The 20,128-nt window shown below is 46.8% G+C and overlaps 2 protein-coding genes across 4 annotated transcripts in view; one reads left to right on the forward strand and one right to left on the reverse strand.

Moving 5' to 3' along the window:
- Positions 1 to 1,766: 1,766 nt before the first annotated feature.
- Positions 1,767 to 18,425, reverse strand: LOC142571798 (uncharacterized). 3 transcript variants are annotated; one of them, XM_075680421.1, is made up of 9 exons: positions 18,197 to 18,425; positions 15,072 to 15,122; positions 14,041 to 14,353; positions 10,824 to 11,025; positions 8,829 to 9,012; positions 7,110 to 7,403; positions 4,861 to 5,151; positions 2,961 to 3,009; positions 1,767 to 2,842 (listed from the first exon to the last, which is right to left on the reverse strand). In XM_075680421.1, the coding sequence occupies exons 2-9, from the start codon at positions 15,094 to 15,096 to the stop codon at positions 2,731 to 2,733; spliced, it is 1,470 nt and encodes a 489-aa protein (XP_075536536.1). In that variant the 5' UTR covers positions 15,097 to 15,122; positions 18,197 to 18,425; the 3' UTR covers positions 1,767 to 2,730. The 3 variants fall into 3 exon arrangements, with proteins under 3 accessions (XP_075536536.1, XP_075536535.1, XP_075536534.1); XM_075680420.1 differs by having other exon boundaries at positions 1,767 to 2,878; XM_075680419.1 differs by having other exon boundaries at positions 1,767 to 2,884.
- A 126-nt stretch (positions 18,426 to 18,551) lies between these two features.
- The window catches only part of LOC142571800 (uncharacterized), a 29,454-nt gene continuing 27,877 nt past the window's right edge, over positions 18,552 to 20,128 (forward strand). The window contains exon 1 of the mRNA XM_075680425.1: positions 18,552 to 18,863. The gene's annotated coding sequence lies outside the window, so the exon portion shown is untranslated. The remainder of the gene's footprint in view (positions 18,864 to 20,128) is intronic.

Below are 20,128 nucleotides of genomic sequence, written 5' to 3' on the forward strand. Positions count from 1 at the left end.
TGCGTTTGCGGGAGTCTATACCACGCCAGGGACGACAAGAGTGCAAGCGTTTGCGAGAGGGCTTACCACTTGTTTCGCGTTGCAACAAAGAATGTCGCTGACGCAGTAAATCGGCCACTTCGCGCCTTCGATCGAGCGCCTCTGTTCTTGTGTTTACGGGAGTCTATACCACGCCAGGGACGACAAGACGAGAGGCGCTGCTCGTAATTTGACGAATCGGTCAAGCCCACGGAAATAATTTCTTTTTCGGAATATTAATGAAAATAATCTAGGAGTCCCGGGTAAAAATAAATAATTTATAATGATTCGACATTGTTCTCGCAACAGATTATTCAGCGTTGTCCCTTACTGACGTAATCACGTAACATGTGCTTCGCGAACTAACGACAGCTATAGAGCGCTAGTTCACTTCCTGTCGTGCACTGGTGTGCCAGACAGGCTGTGACAGTGAGTGACCTCTAATCATGGTCCTTTTGCTTCCTTTTTAGACCAATTTCCCCCTTCATCCCCGTACAGGGTAGCAAACGGGACTTCTATTTGGTTAACCGCCCGTGCGTAGCATGCGTGAGTGGGTCATTTCATGCATCACTCTTGTCATCCGGAGCAGCATGCTAATCGCATGCGCTATAGCATGCTACTGTCGGAGTCCACCGTTTCAATACTGCTTCAATAGTACACTTCATAGTACTGATCTGCTACTCTATCTAAAAGCGGCCATGATAGAATACAGCCGCTTCGATTTTCTTAATAATATTGGGGACGTGTCTCTGTGGAGATAGTAAAATCTTATAGATACTTAGGTGCCAACTTGTCTAACGACCAAACTGGAACACGCATTTTACTATGTCCTCTCATTAGATAACAAAGCATTAGGCTTATTTAAAGGGTATACCGTCGCTTCGCTCCAAAACGTGTGGCACTGATAACGTATAAATAACTGTATAAGAACGAAACTCGAATAGGCATTTTCCATCTCAGACCCGCACCGAGCTTATCTCGTCAAAGCCCTTGAGACGCTACGATGTCGTGCCCTTGGGTACGTTCAATTCTCACATACTCTTACGACGTAGGCGTATATATCATACCTGAAAAAAAAATGCCTTAGCACTGCTATCCTCATATATCATGCTGCCGCAGCATCGCCACCCTGTCTCTCTTTCACAGGTCCTTCTATTCGCCGCTTAATCACACACTATACATTGTGCCTCTATCACGCCGATCACAATGCTCGTATCACCCCCTTCATATAGTTTACAACCATGCTAGCACACAAATGCCTTTTCACCCTCGTTTTCCCGCCTAGAATCTAAAGACTGGAATGCCCTTCCTCGTTAAGTCGCGGTTATCGCCTGCTCATCACAATCTGTTCAAGATGTAACAACCTCTTTTTCGATTTGAAAGCTGTGATAACACCTTTTTGTGTATGTTGTGCATCCACCCCTTGTGTAATACCGCTATACGGGGTCTTTAAGGAAATGAAGTGAAGTGAATAGTCAAGCACAGTCAGTATTTCAAGCACCCATTAACGAATCTCTCCCTTTCTCTCTTCTCTCAAACGCACTCTCTCTTTCATGAGGCGAGTTTGACACACTATAAACGACGACGACGACGACCTATAGACAAGTCCTATAGACCTATAGACAAGCGGTGAAGCTCTTGCATTCGCTCGTTCTCGGTCACTGAGGCCTGTTCCGAGATATATATATATATATATATATATATATATATATATATATATATATATATATATATATATATACTTTTCCGTAGAACTGACTTTAGCTTCAAAGACGTACAGGAACGTCCCTGATAAACGTGTCACGCTGCGCATTTGCGCACGACATACGGCAGAACATACTTATTGCTCCAGCATATACAGAACGCCACTGTTTCTGTCTTTTTTTTAACTTCATCGAGCCTATCGAGCCATAAGAGACGATACGCTGGTGTACCAAACGACGTGCGTTCCTTTTCCGCACCACAAATGCCATGAATAGTCTACGCTTCTCCTTTTTCCAATGTTCTCCACGTCACTGATCATTCTTCTTTCCATTCGCGTACTCTGTTTAAAAAATCCATATGCCACATAACTACCATGTCCAATAATCCGATATGAAACCTACGGGTTTCCATATAAAAACTTCTTTTTCCCATATGTCATATGATGATATTGGATATAGGAGTTATGGGGAACACGGTTTCTTTTTTTTTCAATAGGGATATATACAGTGCACGTTAGGGAGATTTAGAAACAGCTCTCTCAAGCGGATTTGCCTATAGCCCAAAACACACACTCATTTGTATACATTTTGAATTCTGCACTCTGCGTTTTCTTGTGCGCCAGCCGCTAGATTTGGGTCCCCCATTTCTAAGGCTCCCTATTATCCGGCTGGATGAATGTTCCTCAGACCGATCACCCATCCTTTCTTAAGGATGAGCTATCCGCGAGTAATCCTGCTTATTCTCCCATCCACAACGACCCCGTCACTTTGAATTATACGAATTTAACCTTGTGCTTGAGTTCTAACACGCACGAGAACTTCGCAAACAGTGACCTTTAAGCTCTATGCACCTCTGGTAGAACCACGGTGCGTCACGGACATACATGCAGACACACACACAAGAAAGCGATGGGTGTAGCGCGGCGAACGATGGCGTCGATATCACAGACAGAAGTCGCGGCTCGGCGTATTATCAGCGCCCGCAGAACCGCACGGCGGAGATGGCTGGCTACGACACGCGCTGCTGCTGCGGCTGCTGTGACCAGCACAGCGCCGAGGACTGTGAGAGGTGCGTCAGCGCTTCGGCCGCTTCGATTTCCGTCCACCGCAAGTTGGCAGCACTGCGAACCGGGGAAGGGGTTGAGGGGAAGTGCCAGCTAAGTCTTAGTGAGGAAAACATTACGTGTCCTTATTGCAAGAAACGATTATAGAAATATCAGACTGAGAACATAGTTTTACCTGGACGGTTCAGCGATGCACTTCCTTTTCTTCGCTGCTGGTCTTTGACCTGTGCAAACAGTAAACGAGAGTTAGTGAAAAAAAAAGAAAATAAAACAACAACAACAGAAACAAGGCCTAACGGAACTATCGCCACTGTCATCAACCGCAGTAAGAGCCTGTCTGTGATTCGCATTTGTCCCTGTCCTGCGTCAACCAACTCTTTTCTTAGTCTCCAATTTTTTTTAGTGTAGTCAGGATCATTTATCGCCACTGATTGTGTATTCCTTTCTTTGAAACCCATTCTCCAACTCCAACAGTCCGCCTGCTATCTGATCAATGCGTTACATCACTTGCCCGTGACCTTACGGCAAACATTGTTCAATTTTTCGGCAATCATTTACCTTCAGGCTGAACCTATACGACAAACTCCAATAGGCGTTCTTCTTGTTAATCAGGCTTGAGCAGATGCCATTCTATGCACAATATATATACGCACGATTTTACGGCACCTGCATGCACCAGCACATACATACTGCTGATATCTTTCCTTTTTTTTCGATGCGTGAACATTAGGAATGTCAAAGCGGAAAAAAAAGTCCATGTGTGTAAATTGTGGGAAGCGGGTCACGTGGTGTGTGTGTGTGTGTGTGTGTGTGTGTGTGTGTGTGTGTGTGTGTGTGTGTGTGTCTTTCTCTTCATTTTCTCGTTTAATCTATCTTCCCACCACGCGAAACAACTTGAGTGTGTTTGTGGTTGGGCGCCGTGTGTGGTTGGGAACCGTATTTAGGGACGATTACTCATTCCCAGCTGAAATGACCAACAGCGGCACATTTCATAATTGTGGTTGTGACAAAACTGCAGAGCATCAGCCGCTTAGAGTAGCATGAGCCGCCTAGACGACAGGCCGCTCTCGGAAGGTCCTGGTACCTTGACTGAAGAACTTTAGTATGTGCACAAGGCCACCAAGAGTTAAAGGCAACTGGACTATACGAGTGCTTAAAATTAAATTAATTAAATTCTGGGGTGTCACGTGCCAAAACCGCGATATGATGTTAAGGCCTTCGGATTCATTTGGACCACTCGGGGTTTATTGACGTGCACGCAATGCACGTTAAACGGGCGAGTTTGCATTTTGCCCCGCATCGAAATGAGGCCATAGCCGCCGGGATTCGATCCCACACCTTCGGGCAGCAGCGCAACGCCAAAGCCACTACATCACTACGGCGGGCACATACGAGCGTTTATGACTGCTCGTGAGTGAACATTCATCTGCGGATGTGTGTACACTGATTCTTTCACTTTTTTATTTTATACACAGTGTCGAGAGGGAATTGATGTGCGCAATTCGATAAACTGGACAATCGTCCGCCCTCAGAACATACAGTTCTAGGCCAGTGCTCCCAAAGGAACTCCGCACAGAGTGCTATACCTGTGTTGCAGAAGTTCCTGTGGTCTCGGGCCTGCAAATAGACATTAAGAACGCTGCTTGCCACCGTTGCTACCACTGAATTGAGTGCGCGGTCTACATCGTTATCTTTCTCGAATGTAGCCTGAAAGCAGCGCGAAGGGACGAGGACAAGAAGAACAAATCTTGTCCTCGCCACTTCGCTCTGCTTCTATCGCTACATTCGAGATGAAACAATGCGCCCAGTTCAAGTTGTTGCTGCTCTCTTTATATACCCTTATCCATCCCCCCTCTTCCTCGAGCAGAGTAGCTAACCTGAACTACCCCTGTTTATCCTCCTTGCCTTTTTATAAATCCTTCCTGCATCTCTCCCTCTCTCCTATCTTTTTTATGCACCTTTCCCCTTCCCCACGTGTAGGGTATAGCCAACTAGGCGCGACCATGCTCAGCCTTTTCTTTCTTTCCTCAATACTTTCATCGATATTCTGCTGGCATACTATGAAGAGTGTATACCTTCGCGCACAACCCTCTTGGGTTCGTTAGTACGGGCGGCCTGTCGCTGTTCCTCGCGCGGTCGCTTGGCGGTCTGCCGTGGCTGCTTGCTCGCCGCCTGGACGCCGAACGGTGTTTCGCGTTCCGGGGGGTCTCGCAGGTTGGCGCCGATGTAGCGCAGCAGCATGCTCGTCTTGTACTTCTTGATAGCCGGCGACATCTGCGTCGAGTCTTCTTCCGAGTCGAACAGGCGCCGCTTGACGCCAGATGGCGGCACCGGTAGTGGCGCTTGAGGCGAGCCAGCGACCGGGCCTGGCCACCACAAAGAACAAAGAAGACCAGAGAGAGAGAGAGAGAGAAGTTTACTTAAGAAACAAATAAATAAAAGGGAAATATTGAGCGCACCGCTGTACCTAAAACACATCACTGTTGCTCACTTACGACGTTTTCCCACTCATTATTATTATTATTATTTCATATGGGCTCCCAAAGCTAAGAGAAGTCAGGATAATTCCTATACATAATAAACAAACATCGACTAATAAATAAACTCTCGGCATCTGGGAACTTTGCACAGATTAACACGTGCAGTGTTGTGTCGGGCCTCTTTGGGTGAGATTGGGTGAGAAAAGATGATACGGCTCCGCTCCCAATATCAAAGGATGAATTACGCTGCATTATAAGGACAACGTCTCTCAAATTATCTAGAAACACTTGGTTTGACCAGAATTCTAAGAACTCGGACTTATACCATATTGATCCACTTATTGAATTCAAATTTTCATTGTCGTTAGATAGAACTATGGAAACCCTTATTCATCGATTAAGGCTAGGCACTGCTTACACAAAGCATTTCTTGCACAGAATTGGCCGTGCGGAAACCCCCGAATGTGATTGTGGATTTGTAGACGAAGATATATATCACCTCCTTCTAGATTGCCCACATCACGACACACCAAGAAGCCTACTTAAATCAGCGCTAATTAAATTAGACCGCAGACCTTTCAGTTTAAGGAAACTTTTGGGCCCTTGGCCAACAACGGCCTTGCAGAAGAGTGCTTTAAAAGCACTAAAGACTTTTCTTGAAGACAGCGGCATTGCTGGACGTTATTAGCGCTTTCATTTTTCCCTTCATTTCATTGTCACTGTATATATCCATCTGTTTGTGAATTATGTTATGTTGACTGTTCTGTTGAGACTGTATGTGATAATGCATTTACACGATGTATCTACCACCCGCTGACTAGACAATGTGTTATTAGGCGACAATATCTTTTGTACTTTTGAGACTTTCATCTACATAAGAGTGGAGACATTTACATTATATATTGTATGTACCATGTGTTCCTTACGTCATAGTCTTCCTGTGGAAACGTTGCGTGATAAGTCCTGGTGCTTGTGTGAAAAGACTGTTTGATTTGTAACCTTGAACCCTGTACGATGTATGACGAAATCACTCAAGAGATGAGGAGTAGCCGGCGCCTTAAATTGTGCGCCAACATCTCCTTATATCATATCAATAAAAAAAAAACTATCACGAGAAACGATAGCAACGAAGTAATTTGATTTGCAACCATGTTTTGCAGCTACCCACATGTCATCCAGTTCAGAAGACAATTTTCCCGGTTCACGATGTTGCTGTTCTTTGCAGTGTAGTTCACTGCCGTCGTCTTGACAACCGCGTGTCAACGGAGAAGCATGACATGTGTCGTGACACGAATGTTCAGATCCGCAGAATGAGTGCGAAAATTTCAATTGGCACTTCTGAATTGTTCTTGTGGACATCTAAAGCAACTTACTTACCCACTGCAGTGGCTAACATGCTTCCCCGCTAGAGAAGACACAACAGTGCTCTGTGCAGAGAAACGCAATTAATAACCCCGCAACATCTCCCGGGTTGCGTAAGTCTGTCTTCAAAGGCTTCGGGCTCGGTTGCCCCTGACACCTGCTGGCACGTGGGCCTGGGGATCTTTAAGCGACAACCCTGATTCCCGGTTCTGTGTCTACAGCGAACGTCCACCGCTCTTTGGGATTGTGTCCTGGTGATCAGGATATTAGACACAACATGCTCAAGGAGGCCAAACTAAATCAAATGTTCCAGAGGCAAATGCGCAAACCCACTGCTGCAGTACCTGCATCGCGTAGGGCTGCATGTGCTTATTCGATGACCCTTTTGTTCATTTTTTTACTACCCCATGCCCTGCCCCCGAGTAAAAAAAAAAACTGAGAAAGAAAGAAAGAAAGAAAGAAAAAGAAAGGGGCACACTCACGACGTTGAAGAGTAGGATGTGGTGCTGATTGCGATGGCTCGTCCACAGCGCCAACCGTGGTAGATTCGTCGTCCGAATCATTCTCCGACGGGCTGTCCGAGTCACACGAGGGCCGTGGTCGCTTGCCACCGGGACCTGGTTCTCCGTCGGCGCAGCGAGGCCGCTTCGGCCGCGGTGTGCTCGCCGCCGCCGCAGTCCCGCGAGCCCCTGGTGGTGCCTGGCCCTTTTGCAACGCGGTGGCCGAGTAGCTGTGCTCGAACAGCTCGGCGCGCGCGTGGCTCTCCCGCGCTGCGGCTGCGTCAGGCGACATTTGGCCCAGAGTGAACGCGACACGTGCGACGTGCCTCCGCGCGTCTTGTGTCGCTGTTTCGCACGTGCTTGAACTCCATCCCGAATTCCTTATCTATGCGAGTGCAGTAAACAAGCGACGAGGTGTTTTGCCGATAGCCTTTGATTGCGGTAACATTGGCGTGCCATGTCATTTGTACGTTCCAGCCATTCTACATTGTGTCTGTGCGTGTCCTGAGTATCCCGAGGTATTGCGTATGACTATGCATTCGTCTCTCTATGGGTAAACATACTTAGTATAGTATGCACCAGCTATGCCAAGAACGAGAAGTTCTTTTGAAACAATTAATTGGTTAAAGTGGTGTATGAAACCTGATGCAACCAATGTTGAACAGGTTAAGTGAAATACAACCGATGTAATGGTTAACTGGTGAAAACACTATTGTGACATCAATCGCATCGCCGTGCTCGCACGTTCTCTTGCGCCAATCGCATCCCGAAATGCGCGATTTCGGTTGACTGGCAACCTCAGTTTCTGCTAAATAGTTGCCAGCGTACGAGCCAGCATTGTATGTCGCCTGCACATCTAATATAAAATGACTTCAAATATATAGTGAATGACCCTATTTCCTGTAAAACAAAATTACCCTTCCGATACTGAAAAATGAGGGTAAGCGAAGCTTGTCCTGCGTGCACCTGACTTTCGTTACGGTTAAGTAACCCACAGGTAACGGTGCCCGATTACTTCGACCTCCTGCTCCCTCAGCTCGAGATCTTTTCGTTGCTGTCGGATTGCCTGGGCTCGGGCAGCTCTAACGGATGGATCCGCACGCCGACGGCGAGTCCTTTCACGGGCGAGTTTTAGCTGCTGCTCGTCGAAGGCTGGCGGTTCCTCGGAGGAACGCACAACTCGTGGCCGTCCCAACCGTTTTCCGAGACTGAACTGAACAGAAACAACTGCCGGCGCAGCACGCGCCATACACTTTCCTGCCCTCTCCCTTCCCGGCGGAAGCGAAACGGCTCTGATTGGTCGCGCGTGGTGTGTGCGCACGCCCATGCAGCTGTAATCCTTGCTAATGACACGCTCCGGCGCCGGCGCAACTGCTAACTCATCAAACCAGCAGCTGAACAAAGCAGCTGCTCTGTTCTGGGAGCAACTGTTTTTTTTTTTTTTTGTGTGTGTGTGTGTGTGTGTGTGTGTGTGTGTGTGTGTGTGTGTGTGTGTGTGTGTGTGTGTGTGTGTGTGTGTGTGTGTGTGTGTGTGTGTGTGTGTGTGCGTGTGTGACCACGACAACACCACTGAAACTTGTGAGCCAATGCAAGCGTCGCTTCAAAAAAGAATAATAAGGAGTTTTCCCAAAACTCGATAAGGAAGCAAACGTAGTGCACGACACTGCTATCGTGGAGACGCAACGCGTGCGACTGCGATACCTTGCAGCGGTCTGCTGTCTCCCTCTTCTTCGGCGAGCCTGTCGTCATCGTCTCCTCCGCGCTGCTCGCAGTCGCTGTCCCAGATGCTGTCGTCAGAGCTGATGCTCAGCGGCTCGGTGTTGCCCGAGATGAAGTTGTTGTACTGGCGAATGCGGTCACCCCAGTTCATACCTGGAACGTAAACCTATGCGCAGGCGAGAGAGACAGAAAAGGAGACAGGAGGAGTTAAAGGGAAGCTGAAGAGAAAATTAATTGGAGCTGCATTAGCAATGTGCCCGTCTACAATATCAAAAGGGCTCCTGTTATTCAGTGAGAGTGGGTCGGAAGGCACTACAGTTTATGGGTCGGTCGGTACAGTGAATCGGAAGGCACTACAGTTAGGCACTACTCTACAAAAACACGTACACACACGGTGGGTTCCTCAAGAAGTTAGCTGTAAATGATAAATTCTACCAAGTTTCCTACATAAATGACCTTTAAATAAATCTGTTCAGGTTTATCTCGTAGCTTAATTCACGCTGTATACAGGAGGATGCCCGCTTTCCATTTCAAAACATACACAGGCACGTACGCACATGCACGAACCCAGGCACACACACATAACCGAGCATTAAAAATCTCAGCGCCCTTCCACTCTGTGAAGAAGGCTGATCATCGAAGCAGTGTATGTGGGCCCCTTATGGCGAACTGCACCTCCGCCTCGGGTCGTCCCGGCATTGTACTAGCTTCGGGATCGGCCCACGTATGGGGAGTCCTTAAGACCTGCGTCACCTCCGCCGTGGGTCGGCCCGGTATTGCATTATCTTCGGAGTTTGTTTTTTTTCTACACGCGGACACGATAGTGAGGTAAGTAGCCCTTAACAACTTCGCTGTAGAACTTTGACATGGCTTTCCCGCACAAAGTTACTCATTGCGGTGAAGGCATCGTTTTACTCCATCAAGTAGATGGAAATAAAGTTATTATATTATTATATATATTATACTGTTGCCTGTGTTTGGGAGCTCGTGCGCCTTCCTGCGTGCTCTTATTGCGTATATCGCTCAAAATATCACTGCTCGCCTCTACCATCGCGTGCTCAATGGAGAACGCTTTGAATAAGGCATTAACGAAGTGCTGTTTCGAGGAACAAACCGCAGGCACGGCTGTCCTGCTAAGAAGCCGACCTTCAGTGGGAATAACGACCTGTAATAAAGCCTCTGCGCGTGTTCACAGGTTTCTGGTGTCCTGTCTGTCAATACAGCCAATGAAGATCCAAGACAACGGTCCTCGTGGCATGAAAATATACCTTGATTTCGGGCCAAGATAGTGGAGTACTATCTCAGCTCTTACATTCGAAGATACATGTGTAATCGTGTGACGTACTACACAAGAAGCACTCTCTTCTCGTACTATTGATATTGTTACGGAAGGATGAACGAAGAGAGGAAGAAGCAGATCGCGAGACGCTGGCTGCTGCGGGTTGTTGGTGGTCAGCCATCTTAACTACTCAGACTCCTTTTGTATATATATTGTAAATATAATTTTCTATACTCCCAGCATCCCCGTAACAATATCTTTCACGTGACAACACGGACCCAGGTTGTCGCCGTGCTAGTGCACCAGCATGGTGGCTACGATGACGTCAGTGCACGTCGTCTATAGTGTCGAAATCTGTTTTTTTTTCCCTTTATTTTGCTTATTTTATTTTTCATTCGCTCTGCCGGTCAGAGGCCTATAGCTATACATTGTCGGGCTATCCGGTTCTTTTGTTCCCTTTGCTCAAGCGGACTCTCGCTGCTCCAGCCTCCGCAGTAAAACACGTTGTGGGGCTAGTTGGTGCATAGCTTTCAAAAGATGAAGCGCCAACAGTGACGGCACACTAGGAAGGAACAAAGAACCTTGTCCTGTCTTTGTTCCTTCCTAGTGGTGCCATCGCCGTTGGCGCTTCATTTTTTGAAAGCTCCAGTCTCCGCAAGACACGAAAGTCGGCCAGCAAGCGACGCGTACACACGTACCGTGTTCTTGAGCCTTCGGCGCGCGTTGGCGAACCAGTTGGACACCTGTTCGAGCGTCATGTGAGAGCCGAGCGCCAGCGCCAGCTTCTCGGCCTTGCTTGGGTACGGCTTCTCGCGGTGGCGGATGAGCCACTTCTTCAGCGGCCGGGCCATGCTCTGCAGCACGTGGCGCTTCTTGCGGGGCCGCTCCTGCAGGCGACACCTGCGCGCGACGTCGATCACTGAATCGTCTCCTTGCCATCGTGCGCACTCGTGGTGTAGCCGAGGGGAACATCTTGATGGGCTAGCTCGGTTCGTGATTGCTACAAAGTACAATTATTTGTTTATTGATACAGTCGATCCCGTCGGGGATCATAGCAGGAAGGGCATGTGCATATGTGTAACCTTTTTAACACGTACATGAGATATAAATCTGTACAAATGTGATCACACAAAAAATAGATCGACACTATAAGCATAGCTGTTGGCACTTAACACCCCAGAATTTGTTCTAATTTAGTAAGCATAGCTAAACAATATGCTTAACAACAATTAAAAAAAAGACCACATGGTAACAAAGTCAAGCTTAAACAATCTTGCAATGAAACTGTAGGGTTAATTTTAGATATCAACAGCACAAGTTAGGATTATGTAAGCAATAGGTCGCACAAGGCATAACAATAACACAGGTAGGTCATAATAGTAAAGCATGTAATTTGTTTTAGGCTAATGACAAGAAATATGTAATGTTTGGCTGTTGCTGTTAGTCAATCACTGCGCAAATGCAAAGAGAGAGACATCACAGAAGAAAGCGCATAGAAACAGTGTAAGCGCTCTATCATTTTATTTGATTGAAGTGAAAACGCGCCCCTGTATACTTGCTCTTTAACCAACAGAGCGCATGCGCTGACAGCATTCGGCGACTGCACACGCCTGCCGTGGTTTCTTAGTGGCTTCGGCGCAGCGCTGCTAAGCACGAGGTCGCGGGATCAGATCCCGGTCGCGACGACCACATTTCGATGGGGGCGAAATAAAAAGGAAATAAATAAAGAAAGAAAACGCCCGTGTACAGTACATTGGGCGCACGTTAAAGAACCCCAGATGGAAACCACAGCACACACTTTGCAGGAATATCCAGCTTACAGATACGATAGGACTTTTTATTTTAGCATAACGGGCTCTGGTCCCCAAGAACCGCTAGAGCTAGGAAGTATGCCGACATACTCCTTCAAATGCAGCGCCAACTCTCACTTTATTTTTCTCACTCCTTAAAAACACTGCGTGACATAACTGACAAGCCGTAGATTATATTTATATAAGCGTCACCCAGTTTTTTTTTTTTTTTTTGCACCTGTACTTACCGTGATCATACATTTTATTGTCATTTCCCCCTCTCCTCCTTACAGGGCCGTTTTGTTCCCCGCACCCTTCCTTATGCAGATTAGCGTGTAGGCGGCCGCATACATGCTAGGCGGAATTCTCTACGCTTCATCAAAGAGCTTTCTCTCTCTCCGCTTGTTTTGCAGTCAAGTATTCTCCGCATCGAGTACAAAGCTAGGTCTGTATACTTGTATATTATTCACGATGTTTATTTTTATTGAAATGAAAATGAAAAGTTGAAGAAGGGAGCATTTGGCTATGCCAGAATTACCAAGTAAAGAAAGTCTCCCTTCCGTGATCCAGGGCTCAGCGGTAAGGTGCTCTAATGCTAATTAAGCACGAGGTCGCTGGTTCGATTCCCGACGCATTGTGGCAGAATCACGATGAAAGCTCCACGCGAAAAGCGAAAACGCTCGTGCGCAGTGCTTTGGTAAAACTAACTGCAGTTGGTAAAAGTTAACTTGGAGCCCCTCGCGGCACAGCATCTATCTGAGTCCTTGCTCTGCTTCAGGACGTTGACGGCGTGCTGAATAGAAAGAAAGCCCTGCAACTCTCAGAAATTTAACGAGAAGTCCCTGCTCGCGCAACTTTGTAACAACCTACAGTTTGCAGAATGGCGTACTATAGTAGACGCGCACGAACCCATGAAAGAATTATATCGCTAAAAAAAAAAGGGTGGGGAGGAGGGGGGTCGGGGCTGGGCAGCGAAACAAAATAGACACCACAAAGTCTGCACCGAGGAGTATACGTTGCGAGCGTGCTTGCGTACACGTGCGTACACGTGTCCATGATGGGTGAATACAACGCACGGGCCTAGAGCCCCGACCGGCGCGTGACATCGCGTCGCGCTTCCGTCGCCGACCTCTAGCGCGTGTTAAGTATCGGGTTTCACGCCTCCCGCGGAGCGCTTGGCTTGTGCGGTGCGGGCGCCTGTCTCGCCGAACATCGGTGACTGTGGATGCTGCCAGCAAGCGTGTGCCGCGGTCGCCTTACAAGTGCCCGCTATATGCCTCGTGCTCTGTGCCTGTTCTCGCTGCCAGCCTTCGAAGGCGCGCATCTTCGTGTGCGCGATGCGCGAACGAAACAAATAAATGAAAGCACGATGCGAGATGGCGGAAGTGTACAATCGATGTTACCCTATATGCAAGTAACAACGAATGCAGACGAGAAACAACGTGGCTCTCTCAGACGGACACGGTGTACAGAGACATCAAGACTAAGAGACGCGGAACATGTTCTTCGTGTTCTGTGGGGCCGATTGCAATGTACCACAACCAAGGCATAGCAGACACGAGTAAAGAGCAAGCACTTGGAAGCGAAAGTTGTCCGGTTCACACGTTTCTATCTTCGTACGCGTCTTGGAATTACCAGTCGTTGATCTTCATTGCAAAGTTTGAAACAGCTGTACCGGAGCTCTAGTCAAACAACCACAGGTAACTGCCATGCCACAATTTTCGCTGTCATGTATAGTACATAGCTATAAAAATATAGCTAGCATTTGCAAAAGAGAAAAATGCTGGAAGATTAGTGCAAAGCCATGGAAAAAGACAACTACGTAATAGTGATCTGTTATCAACTCAAATTAGTTTCCTTCAAGGCAACAAGTTTTCTCTTCGTCAAGGTATATCTTCATCAGCTTCATCTTCCAGCGAATCTATATGCCTTGTTTTAATGTTATGAATGGCTAAATGCGTCCCCAAAATTAGTTAGGTCTAGAGACGATATATTTATGCTCCCAGCACCGATGGCGCGTCATAATACGCACTTTCGGCCGTCCAACGCGACCCGATCGCTTTAGCCCCGCACAACAGCTCTGTTCACACGTGCGGTATAATACACACATGCCCAGAGGAATTACCTCGTCGGTCTCATGCGAAGCGTCCTGCCGGACCTCGTTCGCACCACCTCCTCGACAGACGAGCCACTGTCTTCTGTCCTGGACAAGTACATCTGGTAGCGAGCCAGGTTACTCGGCGTCAGACGGGCGAACTCCTGCACCGTTCCAGCGGGTTCTGCGGGCCTCGTAGGTAGCTGCTCGCACAGCGAAGACGACGACTCCAAGTTCAAGGGCCGCGCCCCGTGGCGAGAGGGCGTGTAGCCCCCGTGCGTTGCTGTCGGAGACCTGTCCCTTCCGGAGATGTGGACGCCCAACAAGGGGCATCTGTCTGGCCCTGGAGAAGCGACAAACAGTTGTCGATTGCGTCAGTAGGTAAGAATAAGCGTGTGGCCAATGCTAGCTTAAAGGGACAACTAAATGACAACGCTAGATAAGATTAAAGTTATAAAGTATTCTGTCGAGCTTCTGTTTTCGTTTATTTTGGCGGTAAATGGCTGATTACTACAGCGGGGAAAACGAATTCCCCCCAGATGTAACTGTCTAAATCTTGACTTAGCGGTGCCATGAACGTCAGTGTTACGTTACGAATTTGAAAGCGCGCTTTTGCATTTTAGGCAGATTTTGTGCGGAAGAAGTCCTCAAAGCTCGCTAGGTTGTGCATCGAAGTTGTCATTCTTTTTTACCGACATCATCTGACGTTGTCCTAATCAGTGACGTCATGGTCGGTTAGTGCCGAAAATTCAAGGCGGCGTTTCTACCAGTCTTTCGTTTTTTTTTTCTTCGCTATTTGTGAATTATAATGTCGGCGCGCAGCAAGACCGACATCTTTCGATGTCCGAGAAGAATTCAATAATTCTTTTCCTCGCATCATACCGTATTTGCATTGCCATCATTTTCCTGATTCTGCGGTTCTATATAAAGATGTTAGGTGCACTTCAAAGTTGTTTTACTTGCAAACCTAAAAAAATTACTGCACATAAACGGTTACACCGCTGTTTTTGACAATGGGTGGTATATATATATATATATATATATATATATGATGCGCGTACCTGGAATTTGTTGAGGTCCCATCATCGACGAACCAGGCCTGCGCTACAACCCTGCATGTATGGCATAAAACATTGAAGGTTCTTGTGCAGGCTATTAGTCAGCGGAGTGCTCGAAAGTCACAAAAAGAAACTAAAAAATCAGCAAATAACTGTTAAAGATTATTCGGCGATCCTTTCAAGCGCTCGAAACATTGGATAAGCTATCAAATGCTGACGAACAAATTACTCTACCTGCACAATTTTATAAGTAAGCAGAGGCAACGTACTATCGTGAACAAGATAAACGCGAACATGTTAGGGAGCATTCTTGGAGACAGAATAAACAACGGTACGAGGTCGTGCACTCGAGTTATATTAACGCTTGAAACAGGCATTTTACTTTGTAGTTTCTTGTTCGCGTTTCACTCGTCCACGAAAGCAGATGACACTATCGAACATGTGCTGAAACTAGCGCGAGTTGGTAAAGGTTCATTTCTCGATGGACGGTTCACAGTGCACACATTCTAGGGAAGTAAGGAACGGCAGAGAGGACCACATCTTTTCTTAAAGAAAGAAAGAAAGAAAGGAAGGAAAACGTGCGCTCTATCGTTTTTCCAATGCTGTATTTCACAGTGCATAACACTTTTTTATATCGTGCCCGCACTGTAAAATAATTTACACCCTTAAAGGTGAAAAGGGTGTAAATGTGTATAACTCACACTCTTAGGGTATGATTTATATAACTGACACCCTAAGAGTGTGAGTTATAAACGCATTTACACCATTTTTCCCTTTTAAAGGTGTAAATTATCTTGCAGTGCGTCCCTTATTGCCTTAGTATGCGGCCACTGTTTACACCATCAAAATATGCTATCGGACCGGCACGAAAAGACAACTAGAAAAAAATCTGCGTAGTCGCACTGACGATGATTCAACGTCTGGTGTCATGCCACGTGCACTAACTAATCTACCTGCAATAATCGTCAAATGTAAGGTTTTCAACATGATCATGACAAGATGTATTTATTGAGGGATGGCTTGAAGGCCTAAGGTGTTCAGCATAAGGTTAACAATGCAAGATGTACATGTCATGGGGAATAATTTGTATGTGTGACCAAGTTGCCGCATGTACGTGCGTCATCGGCTCTGGCTTGTGCGCTGGCGTGCTAAATATCGCGGTTTGCTAACAGTCGGCAAATACTTCCCGCAGAATTCTGGGAAGTAAACGAAGCCTAGCGCCACCTGCACGCGTTTCTTTTCAGCATTTGCTAACATAATCTGAGTATCAGCGCATACACGAGTACATAAATGCAATAAATATAGTATGGTTCGAAATTAAGCGCCCATGTGTGTCGCCTCACTCTTTAACTTTTCCTTCGCCTATTCGCTCTGTGAAATTTTAACCACGAGCACGTTTCACTTAATAGCTGTCGTTTTTCCGCCACCTCTTGTACCGACTGAAACTGCACTGCAATTCACGCTGTGTTCACTCGCCTATTTTCATCTTGTTTAAGCTGTAAGCTTATCGACAAAGGCGTATATTTAAGTACAGGATAAGAAAAGCCGGGCACAGCGACCCCACAAAGAAAAAGAATAAAAATAAAGAAAGAGAGGTGAACATTCGCTCTATTGAGTTTCCAATGCTTGGTGTAATAAAGTAAAGACGGTTCATAGTCTTCACGGACATATCTTTAAGGAAGGCTGCTGGCCAATGCCAAATAGCACTTAAGAACGAAAAGCTTTGTCAATTGGCTTTTTGTTTTGATCCCATATACTATATACAACCGGCAGGCTGCAGCCGATTATCTGTCTTTGGTTTGTATTCTTCGACTTTATCTAGCTCGTTTTAATTCTTTCGTTGCTGCTTGATGATACGGTAAATGCAAAGGCACTTCGATGTTTCTCCTAAATTTGTTGATGTAATGATTGACTCTAACTTTCTGTTTATTGCATATGTTAAAGCATGCATTTGCGTGCAGACAGCATGCATTAAATTAGCAGCAGAATGGTGAACGTGTAAGACAACGAGAGCTTCCAAAATCACCTTCTTCAGCTGGTGCATGTTTATGAGCTGCAGGCGTACATACACAAACAACTCTGCTTGGAGGGTGGCTGGCAACACTCTGAGGGAACAGTAATCGGCTTATGTTTCGTGCGAACGTTCGGTGCCCCCAAGACTACCGACATGAATGCAAGCAGAATAACAGAACACTGCTCGGACCGAAATACGATGAAACCTCGCAGCAGTGTTCGAGTGCTGCGGGCAAGCGCCGACCGTTCCAACAAGAATGTGTTCAAGATGGCCGCCGGTCCCAAAATTAGCATCTCCCGCAAACATGCGCGTGATGACGACGGTGCTTGTTTCAGGCGCTATCAAAACCGTCGCTGGCACCTCAGATATTGCGGTACCGGCAAAGCTAATCCTTAGGTCGTGCTCTTAGTTTGAAATGTTCGCGAGGCGACTCATCCCCGCATAGTTACATGCCTGCTATATACACGGAATTATCGGGTAGCGGCGCTTACAAGACAACCAGCGTTAGGCCTAACTGCATGCCCGCGCGTTCATTGTCTTTTTCACGTTTCGGGGTTTTTCGTTCGTCACCACAGGCGTTTCGTGGGTTGAAGCGGTACACCACTAATAGGGACCAGCACCTTTGAAAACTACACCAGAGAACTTCGAAGATAGCGATAGAACATGAAGTGGTCATGAGTTTGAGCGCCTCGTCGAGACTGGATAACATCATACGATAAACGTTCACGCGAATCCTCGAAGCACAACGTCGTCGCAACTGTATATCGAGAAGAACTGCCCACGGAGCACGGTCCACGACATTGAAGGTGAGGGACATTTCAGTCATTTGCAGCGCGCCCTATGAACACGTGAGCAGAGCCTTTCCGGGTCCCCAAGCTCCAAACACAACAGCAAAGCATGTATTGGTATAGCGGAAGACATCTTGTATCCTGTAAGCCATCTGCATGTCTTTAGAAGCACGATACGGCTTTTTACAAAACACACAAGACCACAACTATAGTTTCCCGACCTAACATCTAGTGAGCTAATCAGCATATTTCGGAAGTCAAGACTTTGCGGTCAATTTGAATAGAACACTGCGGAGAAGCACAAAACATGACCATCGGCGTCCTACCTGAATATGCGGCGACGAAGGGAATAAATCCTAGCGGGAACACGTCTCCGTGACAGTGACTCCCAGTTCGCGCATTCTCTCGCTCACACGCTGTCAGGAACAGTTCACTGATCTTCCGCCCTTTGGGCAGGCAACGACCTAAAACAGTGCGACCAAACTCGGCAGAGCCAGTAGAAGACGCTAGGCCTCAAGAACCGGCAACAAGCCCCATGGGCCGAACGGAGCGGCGCGCCTGACTCCCCAGTGTTCAAAATTAGCCCCTCGACGGAAAGGGAAGATTCTCAGCGGGGGACGCTTAGCGTTGGTCCGCGCCGGCAGCCAATTGGCATATCCCACACGACGTGGGAGGAGCGTCGTCGGTTTTGTTTCCTCGCTTGCTTTCGAACGCCCGTTCTGAAGCAAAGTAGCGAACTTCCGTCGAAGCGAACACGCCTCGGGCGAAAGTTCACACGACATGTCTACAGCTGCAAGCGTGGTGGTGTGCCTTAGATGCAGAATTTTATGGTGCGAACGCTATATAGAAGTCTTCGCCACGAAGTGAGAAGAGAATTCGTCGATCGGCTCAAGTGAAAATGAGCCACGTGTCGTTCACTAACGGAGTGCGCTATAGGATGCCGTTGGAAGAAGCGACATTCAGGAGAAGCTGGCGAAGCAGTGTGCATTATACGTAAGATGATTTTTGTGTGTGTGTGCTGTAGTGTGCCTTTGTTCAAATATGTGCGACTCTCAGTTATAACGATGCTATTCAGAAACTATAAGCCTATAATCATCGCACAACAGGTCCTGTGTATGTGTACGCGAAAGACGCTGGTCCTCAGAGATTAAACTCCACAAGTCATTTCTGTCGTATTAAGTTCTTCTTTCTTTTTTCGCTCTACTTGCCTCAAGAATGGAAAAAGTATACCAACTCGCCCAGCAATCCATCCTTCTGATCCACAAGCAACATAGTGTTCTTCACACTACGTAACCGTAACTTTACTGAAAGGAAATACAAGGCAAAACTGAGACGGGATTGAGCTATTTTCCAGAAAAAACTATAACTTATGATGCTATATATGCCTCTCTCGCAAATAGGCCCTCCATAGGTAGACAAGCACAGTACTAAAAAGTGAGACACATAGTAGACAACCGCGAGCGACGATGAATGCAGGCTGGTGCACGCAAGTTGCTTGGGAAGCAGTGAGCAATGAAGCCTGACTGATATAAGATTCGTTATAAGTTAAGCATAGCACGACAGGCAAGCGCGAATGTAAAATGTAATATACGAACCCAGATACAATGGGTTCATATATTAGCTCGGTCAAATGTTGACATCGGGGCTGATTACTTTTGAAAGGGTGACAATATACCTTCGATATTAGGTGCAAATATTTAACTATTACTGGTTGCCGAGAACGTAAGTCGACCACCGACAAGACAGCACCGACTGCGCTTCACATTTAACTTGATCGACGATCCCCTGTTTCCAAAACTAAAGTATAGGAATACTACACGCAGCCCGGTAAGCCCAAATTGCGTGACCCGAAGTTTCGCTGCGACGTCAACAGAACGAAGACAGGCAGGCAGCAACGCAAAATTAACCACTGGAAGTAAGTATACTAAGATAAGATGTGAAATATTTTCGCTAAAGAATGCAGCATATAGCTTGCCTTTTCTTGAATTCTCTTATTTATTTTCGAATTCTTTGAACATGTTATTTCTGACACAATTTTTAAAGAACGAACATAAATATGACGGAACTTCGACGTTTTGCATGCGAAATCTTTTGACGCGTTAAGGTCAAGTCGGTTATGCGTAGATCGATATATGTATATCGGTCGGATTCTGAGGTTTTCGTTACTGAGCTGGGCTGCCTTCATGTAGTCGTCCATCCATATGTCTCTGCATTTTTTTCTTTCATTCCCTTTGTAATCAGCCCAGCTTTGTGAATGC

Source organism: Dermacentor variabilis, chromosome 2, assembly GCF_050947875.1.
Source record: "Dermacentor variabilis isolate Ectoservices chromosome 2, ASM5094787v1, whole genome shotgun sequence".
Taxonomy (NCBI): Eukaryota; Metazoa; Arthropoda; class Arachnida; order Ixodida; family Ixodidae; genus Dermacentor; species Dermacentor variabilis.